Here is a 10,775-nt window from a genome sequence, read left to right on the forward strand (position 1 = left end):
TCGTGTGAGTTGATCCTGTCAATATTCATTGTGTCCAACATGTCTTGATACTGTTGGTATTCATTGGGTGCAGTTGATCCGATGAGTATTCACTGGGTGTAGCGTGAGTTTATCCTATCGATATTCATTGTCCATAGCATGGGGGAATCCCATTGATGTATCTTTTGGTCACGTAATTTTAGTGGCTTTCAACTAGTGTAAATTGGCTTTGTCTCTTTTAACATTACTCCCGCCTCGTAATAAATTGTATCGACAATAAGCTATTAATTTGAATTGATTTTGCTTTTGTAACTAAGTACAATATTTTATAATACTTGGGCGTATGAGGCATTCTGACAAAAGGAGAGTTTAAGAAAGAGCTTTAGTACTTGATTAATACAATACCGGAATTAACTTTAATTAGGTTTGCTGATATTTAAAAAAAATTAAAGGATATAGAGACCCTTTAATAGTTTTGTCTGATATTTTCTATTATCCAATGGAAGATTATGAACAAATTCATAATAAAGTTGGCACCAGAGACAGAATCTTTTCTTCCACCTCAGCAGCATCCTATAATTGAGCTATGCATATACAGGTACTTACAATAAAAGTGCAGCACAGCAAACATGTGATGAATGGATTTTAATTTCCATCTAAATGTCTCCTGCTGTCTTTTTCATGGCTCTGAACAGATCCATTTGTGAAAGTTTATCTGCTTCAAGATACGAGGAAAATAAGTAAGAAAAAGACAGCAACAAAGAGGGATGATCCCAATCCTGTTTTCAATGAAGCCATGATATTTTCAGTTCCTGCCATTGTTCTGCAGGTAAGGATTCAACATACCGCTTGTCTTTGTGCCCTTCAGCATCCAATGTCTAAACTGCACTGAGTGCGTAACAGCTGACAGGGGGGTTTCCTTTTGTCCAATAATAGACTGGAGCCAATGTGCCATCCAAAGAAAAGATTATCCTCACTGATCATTGGAGACTATGTGGTTCCTATAAGTGTTATTCAACATAAATAACCAGTGGCACAAAACTGATCAATGTAGGCACTTCAATCTCCCTCGGTTCTATTTTATAGCCATCACTGTTAATATTTCACACATCAGCTTCTGTATCATATAATTGTTTTGCAGCTGAGTCAATATAGATGAATTTCTATTTTAGGAGAGGGACTAATGTAAAAAAATAATTGGACTAAACTGATTTATAATGTTTCTGGTCGAGTTGTACAAGTTGTACCCAGATGTGGCCTGTTATCTATTGGAGGCTGCAGATATGATTAACTGTGCTGGGTGCCAAGAGAATCATTCCTTCTCTCAGTGCATAACAACAGTGACTACACTTTAACAGTCTTCTTTGGCTGTAAAACGCTTTGGGACTTCCTGAGTGAAAGGTGCTGCATAAATGCAAGTCTTCCTATTCCTTTTACACTGAATGTTATGATTAACTCATTTAATTTGAAGATGGTGTCCAGTGCAGCTAATTATCTGTCATCAAGTCACACCCAGGTACCATCCCGGTGTAACTTGCTGTTTTCCCCAGTTCTAATGCAGCACAGCTTTGAATGTTTTAGATATGCACGTAACTGTATCACATAAATAAGTGCTATGAACAGAATTACTGATGGCAGCACATGACACAATGTTTGGAGTCTCGTTGCACGGTGCTGCAGAAGGATGCAAACCCACGACTGTGCCTATAGTGAATCCCCAAACTAACTCGCATGGCAGTGAGGCACAGTGTTTCTCATATTTTCAGTCAAATTATCCTGATCCAGTGCTGGACACTAATACTGAAATATGAAATAATCAGTACAGTCCCCACCACTTACAGCGTCCACGCCTATCACGGGTAACCACCTAGATCAGTCAAATTTAGCTAACCAGTTGCCAGTGCCATGAGTCAATTACAAAGGTGCCGCTTATAAAGTACTAAGCATGCTGGGCAGTTCGCACCTCGTTAATCCCCTGTATGGTACATCCCCTGATGGGCGATGTTCAGTTTTTAACCACGATGAGAACTCCAGGGAGCTTTGGTGCTGCCATGGGTCTTTGCTGATGGGCTCGCTTTTCTGCTGGTGCTTCTCTCAGCCAGTACAGGGATTGAAAGCTGGATTACAGAGCAATCCACATTTCAGTGACCAGTAGCGGTGGCAGGGATCACATTAGCGGAGATTGGTTTCACCGTCCATCGCTTAGAACGGGTAAATCACGTTAATGCCAATGCACCTCCTAATAAGCGGTGAGGTCTGTAATAATTACACAAACACTGCCCTTAACGTCAGATATTTTCAACTGGTTTTACGGTAGTGTATCGTAACTGGACTCTGCTATTTCCATTTTTCTCAAAGAGTTTGAATGACCTGTCTATTGCTTTTCATGTGGCATAGGAATTGTCCCTGAGAATAACAGTAGCTGAATGCTGTGAAGATGGAAGAACTGAGAACATAGGACATGTTATCATTGGACCCGAAACCAGCGGGATGGGTGTCACTCACTGGAATCAGATGCTGGCAACATTAAGGAAACCGGTCTCAATGTGGCACGTTCTCCGAAAGAATTAAAGTGAAGGAACGTTGACGTGCTCTTATCACTTGTGTAAATATTTTGCATGGTGACTAAATTCTTACACTTTAATGCTGGTGTTTTGGGAAATCCAAATTTGGGACATTATTTTTCACTCTACTTTATTGACTTGTTCGCATCAGCCTGATACTGGAATATCTGTAATAGGATAGCAGAAGAACCAATTACAAATTAAAATGAACTTGGCTTAGTAAATGAATGTATCTATAACAAGAGGTGTTGTGAAGCAGCCATCCCATTGAATGCTTCATTTTGAATGGTGCATAGATTTTATATATATATATATATATATATATATATATAGATATATATATAATCTATATAGATTAAAGAGTGGTCAAAGATAATAAAGGGGTAATTTATCTGATGCTACTACCTGTTCAGCAGGCACAGCTGGGAGTCCCTATGTTAGCCCTAAACCTACAAACAATCCCATACATCAACACTGGACTAAATCCTTTGAAAAATGTTTTCTTTTAAAAATATTTATGCTACAATAGAGAGAAAGAATGCAAATAATGACCAGTGTTATGTTGCAATGGCCAGATAGCATAAGTCAGCAAGGATCTTGAATGTATAATATTGGAAATGCAAAATAACAAAATATATGTGACAGACAGGAAACATCTTGTGCATATTCTGGCATTTTGTTAATAGTGTTTTGTCCACTGTCTATATTATATATGGAACAGTAGATTGATGGGATGAATTAGAGGTGTATGTGGTTTTGTGTTGGTTTGTAGCCAGTATGTACACAAATATCTGTGTATATACACATATATATATAATTGAATATTGTATTATCCATTAGATTGTACTGATTAGGAAAGACATGTTTTATATGTAATTCCAGGTTTTTTTCAGATATTTCTGTTGAATGTACAATTTATTAGATTTCTTGGTGGAGAAATGGACACACTGTATCAGACTTTTCAAGATGTGGTTGCTTTACAACAAAATGAAGGGAAATAATGGTACTGTTTCCGCACTATGGCTGATAGTCGATCCTGTCTTTCTGACAACTGCTCTGATGTTCATCTTTCCTGGAACTATCAATGGTCCAAGAGCAGCTAATTGTGTTTGAGATCAGCATCTGATTAGGAAAGAAAATTGTTCCCCCTGCCCTACCCTTGTACAATGTGCTTAAATTATTCCTTGATGCACCTTTGGTGCTTTGGGTCCTTGTTTTGGAACTCACAGAGCAGGAATTGCCTTGGGATTTGATGACTAGTCTTTCCTTATGAGATTCCATTTGATGTCATTTTTGTCAGGGGGAAAAATGCATTGTTGATTGTCTGGACTCCTGTTATGATGAAGTCAGGAATTCAACTTATTTAAAAATATATAATAAAAATAACATATTTCATAGTATCTGATGATGACGGCTTCCCCATCATAACTTCAGCTGGCACAACCTTCCCTAAAGATATGGCAGTAACCTCCACTATAGGAAGGAAAAATGCAACCGAACACAGGATGCGCATCAACTCTTCATTCGCACCTTGCTTGCTGCGAACCCTCTATGTTGGGATAAAAAGTATATTTACCTTTATTCCCTCTGAGGGTAAATTGCTTTGATAATGAATTAAGATAAATATAAGCAATAATAAACAAATATATTAACGACTGACAGTCGCATGAATCTTGGGTCAGCACTGTTCTAATATTGAACTAGTAGTGGCATTGGCCCTTTTCTATAAGATATTAACTGGTGGGTGTTGCTGGTACATGCAGAACAGAAAAACAGTAACACACACAAGAAAGTTGCTGTGAGACACTGTTCTATAATTATTGTTTGGTCAATTTAACTATTTTAAAAGTTACCTTGCAGTCTACATCACTGAGTGATAATTCCACCGTGGAAATACTATCCTTTGATTTTCACTGCGGGGAATCAATGGCCACAATGATTATACATTCTGTGCTGTTTGCCATTAAACAACAACGTGTCTCTGACCAGAGGAAAGTCCAGCCCATAAGTCTCCATGACCGTTGGACTTCACTATTTTTTGTGAATTCTGCTCCTTTAGAGTGAGTGATAACAGTATTAGGGAACACATTATTTTTCCACTTTTTGGGAACTGAATTTCTCAAACTAATGGCACTTGGGATTTTTTGGAACTATCGTAAAGGGGAAATCTAATTGGAGGATTGGATTTCAGCTGCAGTCTAAGAGGTCAGAGGGTAACTGTTTTTCTAACATACTGCATCACTCACCCATTGTGAAAGAGAGGAAGCCTATATTCCCCTCTTTAAGCTAGGTATAAATCTAGGGCCTTCATATAAAGATCAATGTTCCATTTTGGCTCAGTGGTAGTCCTTTTTCCTCTACATCATGAAAATCATAGGTTCAAGCCACACCCAGACACTTGATAAATCTAGGCTGACATTCCAGTGCAGTACTGAAGGACTGCTGCGCTGTTGGAGGTGCCGCCTTTCGGATGAGATGTTAAACTGAGCATCCGTTTGCCTTCTCGGGTGGATGTAAAAGATAACATGGCATTATTTAGAAGAAGCACTGGCGAGTTCACCAGGCCAATATTTACCCTTCAACCTACATCTAGTCATTTATCTTATTGCTGTTTGTGGGACATTGACGTGTGCAATTTGACTAACATGTTTCCTTACATTACATCAACGGCTTTGGGCTGAGCTGGGTTTGTGAAAGGTGTATATAAATGCAAGTTCTTTCTTCTTTAATAGGCAATAATAACCAAAACCTCAAATAAAGTATTATTCTTGCTTTTCTCCTTCTAGTCAAGTTATCATGGGTGACTTTAATCCACATTTAGATTGGGTTAACCAAACTGGTAGCAATATGGCGGAGGAGGATTTCCTGGAGTGTATAAGGGATGGTTTTCTGGACCAATCTATCAAGGAACCAACTAGAGAGCTGGCCATCCTAGACTGGGTCATATGTAACAAGAGAGGATTAATTAGCAATCTTGTTGTGCGAGGCCCCTTGGGGAAGAGTGACCATAATATGGTAGAATTCTTCATTAAGATGGAGAGTGGCACAGTTAATTCAGAGACTAGGGTCCTGAATTTAAAGAAAGGTAACTTCAATGGTATGAGACGTGAATTGGCTAGGAGAGACTGGTGAATGATAATTAAAGGGTTGACGACGCATAGGCAATGGAAGACATTTAAAGATCACTTGGATGAACTTCAACAATTGTACAGCCCTGTCTGGCGTAAAAATAAAATGGGGAAGGTGGCTCAACTGTGGCTAACAAGGGAAATTAGGGATAGTGTTAAACCCAAGGAATAGGCATATAAATTGGCCAGAAAAAGGAGCAAACCTAAGGAGTGGGAGAAATTTAGAATTCAGCAGAGGAGGATAAAGGGTTTAATTGGGAGGGGGAAAATAGAGTATGAGAGTAAGCTTGCATGGAACATAAAAAACTGACTGCAAAAGCTTCTATAGATATGTGAAGAGAAAAAGATTAGTAAAGACTAATGTAGGTTACTTGCAGTCAGAATCAGGTGAATTTATAATGGGGCACAAAGAAATGGCAGATCAATTGAACAAATACTTTGGTTCTGCCTTCACTAAGGAAGACACAAATAACCTTTGGGAAATACTAGGGGACCGAGGGTCTAGTGAGAAGGAGGAGCTGAAGGAAATCCTTATTAGTCAGGAAATTGTGTTAGAGTAATTGATGGGATTGAAGGCTGATAAATCCCCAGGGCCTGATAGTCTTCATCCCAGAGTATTTAAGGAAGTGTCCCAAGAAATAGTGGATGCATTGGTGGTCATTTTCCAACATTCTATAGACTCTGGATCAATTCCAATGGATTGGAGGGTAGCAAATGTAACCCCACTTTTTAAAAAAGGAGGAAGAGAGAAAACAGGGAATTATAGATCGGTTAGCCTGACATCGGTAGTGGGGAAAATGTTGGAATCAATTATTAAAGATGTAATAGCAGCGCATTTGGAAAGCAGTGACAGGATCGGTCCAAGTCAGCATGGATTTATGAAAGGGAAATCATGCTTGACAAATCTTCTAGAATTTTTTGAGGATGTAACTAGTAGAATGGACAAGGGAGAATCAGTGGATGTGGTGTATTTGGACTTTCAAAAGGCTTTTGACAAGGTCCCACACAAGAGATTGGTGTGCAAAATTAAAGCACATGGTATTGGGGGTAAAGTATTGGCATAGATAGAGAACTGGTTGGTAGACAGGAAGCAAAGAGTAGGAATAAACAGGTCCTTTTCAGAATGGCAGGCAGTGACAAGTGGGGTACCGCAAGGTTCAGTGCTGGGACCCTAGCTATTTACAATATACATTAATGATTTAGACAAAGGATTTGAATTAATATCTCCAAGTTTGCAGATGACACTAAGCTGGGTGGCAATGTGAGCTGTGAGGCTAAGAGGCTGCAGGGTGACTTAGACAGGGGAGGCGCAACGAGACCTGGGTGTCATGGTACATCAGTCATTGAAAGTTGGCATGCAGGTACAGCAGGCGGTGAAGAAGGAAAATGGCATGTTGGCCTTCATAGCGAGAGGATTTGAGTACAGGAGCAGGGAGGTCTTACTACAGTTGTACAGGGCCTTGGTGAGGCCACACCTTGAATATTGGGTACAGTTTTGGTCTCCTAATCTGAGGAAGGACATTCTAGCTATTGAGGGAGTGCAGCGAAGGTTCACCAGACTGATTCCTAGGATGGCAGGACTGACATATGAAGAAAGACTGAATTGACTAGGCTTATATTCACTGGAATTTAGAAAAATGAGAGGGGATCTCATAGAAACGCATAAAATTCTGATTGGATTGGACAGGTTAGATGCAGGAAGAATGTTCCCGATGTTGGGCAAATCCAGAATCAGGGGTTCTAAGGATAAGGGATAAGCCATTTAGGACCGAGATGAGGAGAAACTTCTTCACTCAGAGAATTGTGAACCTGTGGAATTCTCTACCACAGAAAGTTGTTGAGGCATGTTCATTAGATATATTCAAAAGGGAGTTAGATGTGGCCCTTACAGCTAAAGGGATCAAGAGGTATGGAGAGAAAGCATGAAATGGGGTACTGAAGGTGCATGATCAGCCATGATCATATTGAATGGTGGTGCAGGCTCGAAAGACCGAATGGCCTGCTCCTGCATCTATTTTCTATGTTTCTATATTTGCTCTCTTCACAGAACAAGAATTAAGAAAAAATTGTCTGGGCTCAGTCAGAAGGCAGCAGAAAGCAGAGTGTAAAACCATTCTCACACACAATTGAAACTCCAGCAGGAAATGCAAATATTGATGAGGAAGTACAGTAAAGCACTTGGCAGTGGCAACACAAGCTGAGCAGGCCTAAAGTGCTGCCTGTACCCTCTTGATTTATCACATGACACCCAACCTTAGTAAGTTTCCTTTCACTGCAGGATGTTAAAATAGGTGGACCATGTTGCACAGTCACTTCCCTCCGTATGCAAGATAAGAGAAGCTGGTCATGGATAGGTGGGATGAAACTGCCATGGCTGGTTTCAATGCTAATAGATAAGCTTGAGGAAGGAATTCAGGGAACTCCGAGCTGCCCATTGTTCAGCACTCAGAGAGCCAGTGGGTGTGGTGAGGAGTCAGCCTCCAGCACTAATGTCATCAGACGTATTGTCAACATTCAAGATTAGATTCGATGGCTGGGTGAAGGAATAGGAATAAAGGGATATGGGAACAGAGTGGGCAAATGTGATTAGAACTATTTGTTCGCATGGAGGATAAACGGCAACATGGACTGAGCCGAATGGCCTGTTTCTGTTTTGTAACTTCTATGTATTTCTATGCATAAGTACAAGGATACCCAGTTAGTGCTCACTAGTGTCGGTTCTGTTCTTTCAGAGATGGCACCTGTAGTAACAGTACTGCGTAATGAGTCCCCAGTAGCTTGAGCAAAGGAGATTCCTGGCACTGGAGCAGGTATATCAAGAGAAGGTGCAGATAGTAGTACAGGATCTTCTGAATCCTCTGCAACTCACTATTTAGCTGACTAGATGTCCATCATTGTACTTTCCTTAGGTATGAGGGGACTTGGAAGAGTAGATCACATACCCAGGAACATGTAGAAGTGCATGAATTAAGTGAAGTAAATGCAACACACCATCGATTCGAACATTACATTCATCAGAACACAAAGCCACTTCACTTTTAATACATCTTGTAATTTTACTATCTTATGTATAAAGGAAAGCACTAGTTATCCAAAATTAAATAGACCCTACCAGTAAAGCAATTAGCAGTCTCATGCTTCTAGGCACATAAAAAGGATAGTGACCAATTGCAGCGCTCAGTGAAAGAGGTGTCTTCCTGGCTGGTGATTGGTTCACTGTGCACCATAAATCCATGGCTTGTTGCTGTTCTTCATTCAGGTCCATGGTGAACACAATGATATAATTTTGTCAAGTTTTTATTGTAGAGGACCCCTCACCCCCTCACTCCCAATCACCTGAAGCATTATTTTAATATCCTAAATGAGGATCCTGGTTTGCCCTGTTGGTTTGTAATTTCTGGTCCATGCCAAGACTTGTGCAGAGATGTCATCAGCCATGATTGCACTATACAGTCCATATTTTCGAAGAACCAGCCCTCTCCTCTTTCAAGAGCCATATGAAGTTTGATTGCCTTTGAATTAAACTACTCTCCTAAGAAATGTGCATTGCCGTGTTTTATTTTTCAGTGGAATTTGGCTGTAGATGAATAAAAACCTTTCCGAGTTAGGAATGCTTTAGAATTGTTGGTAAGCACATGAATGGCTATATGTTAATGATGATCTTCCACTTGGGAAAGCCATCAATATGGCAAAATCATAGCTTACTCTGCTGTGTTGCTGCTGATGTTCACTACTAGAGTGTATGTACTGAGTGGATGACAAAACAGGCTTAGAGTTACCACAGTGAGCTACAAAGCAACTGATTCCTGAGAAGGGCTATGGGGAAAGAGCAGGAAAGTGGGACTAATTGATAGCTCTTCAAAGAGCCGTCACAGACACGATGGACTGAATAGACGCCAACTGTTCTCTATGATTCTACGAAGTTCACTATGGGAGCTTGGAAGGATCCTGGGGCTTAAATATTTTGGCACTGCAGATGGATGACTGTCCCCAAAGGTCTTTGTGGAACCTTAGTCACAACCGCTCTGCTGAGCCTGAGCCTTATCATATACTGATCCCCTTCATGCCCAGGTATCGGTGTGAATGATCCACTAGTTTGTTCTGTGAGTGAAGCACCTCCTCTACTCCCATGTGGCTCCTGGGCTACCCTCTCCTGCATCTGATGCACAAAGACATACCCAGCAACGGCCAGTGCACATGCACTGCAGTAGATTGCTCACAATTGGCCTTTGATGAGGTCTTAAAATGTTTTTGCTAATTTCCATTGACTCATTTTAAGATGGGTGCGAGACTCTAAAAAGTGTTAACAGATTTGGATGAAAAGTCTGCTATTTTCTACTGCTCTTGCTTCCTTTTATGCACGCGTACTTTAGCATCAGAATTTATACACAAAGAAAAAGATGCCCCTAGATTACCAGTAAGGTGCTAGCTTCTCCTTTATGCATGCCTATTATGCACACAATTTTATTAATGAATTTGGAATTTATAAATAAAAAATTATGTTGCTATTAATCAATTAGTTTATTTGTGTAATTATACACAATTAATAATTGTGCGGGTAAAATTATGCTTGATGAGTGGCCAACTATGTTGCCAACTTATTAAACTTGGTGGCCCACCACAAATGTCTGTAGCTCAAGAATTCTTTGATGAGATTTACTAAACTAGTAACAGTTTCCATGTGGAACGTTGTGACTTGGACTTAGCACATAGAGACTGAAGTAGAGATAACAGCACAGGGAGGATCTTTGAATGGTACAAAACTGAGGAGCGAAATAGGCTTCTAAAATGTGAAATTCAGGTCAGTGTAATTCAATGGTTATTTGGCACTTGCCTTGAATGACGCTCATGTGCCAGAACCAGCCCTGAAGGCACTGCCAAAAAGCTTTTTCTCACTTTCATATTGCATATTAGAATATTTTTCATTGCATGAAATACTCAGATTTATCTGTACCGTTTGCTGAATGTAATGTGTGAGTATTTTTTCCAAATAAAGGGCATCTTCCAAAAAGAGCACTGCGGTGGATTATTCGGCTGGTATTGTGAAACTGTTGTAGTCAAATAGCTAGTTCACATTTAAACCTGTTAATAAGAATTATAGAAA

General features: G+C 39.9%; 1 protein-coding gene across 1 annotated transcript in view; it reads left to right on the forward strand.

Moving 5' to 3' along the window:
* syt12 (synaptotagmin XII) overlaps nucleotides 1–2,828 on the forward strand; it is a 57,652-nt gene extending 54,824 nt beyond the window's left edge. Inside the window, exons 7-8 of the mRNA XM_070898563.1 lie at nucleotides 675–808; nucleotides 2,377–2,828. Coding sequence (XP_070754664.1) covers nucleotides 675–808; nucleotides 2,377–2,550 — 308 coding nt within the window. The 3' untranslated portion in view covers nucleotides 2,551–2,828. The remainder of the gene's footprint in view (nucleotides 1–674; nucleotides 809–2,376) is intronic.
* The last annotated feature ends 7,947 nt before the right edge of the window (nucleotides 2,829–10,775 follow it).

The sequence above is a fragment of the Pristiophorus japonicus genome, chromosome 14, assembly GCF_044704955.1.
Source record: "Pristiophorus japonicus isolate sPriJap1 chromosome 14, sPriJap1.hap1, whole genome shotgun sequence".
Taxonomy (NCBI): domain Eukaryota; kingdom Metazoa; phylum Chordata; class Chondrichthyes; family Pristiophoridae; genus Pristiophorus; species Pristiophorus japonicus.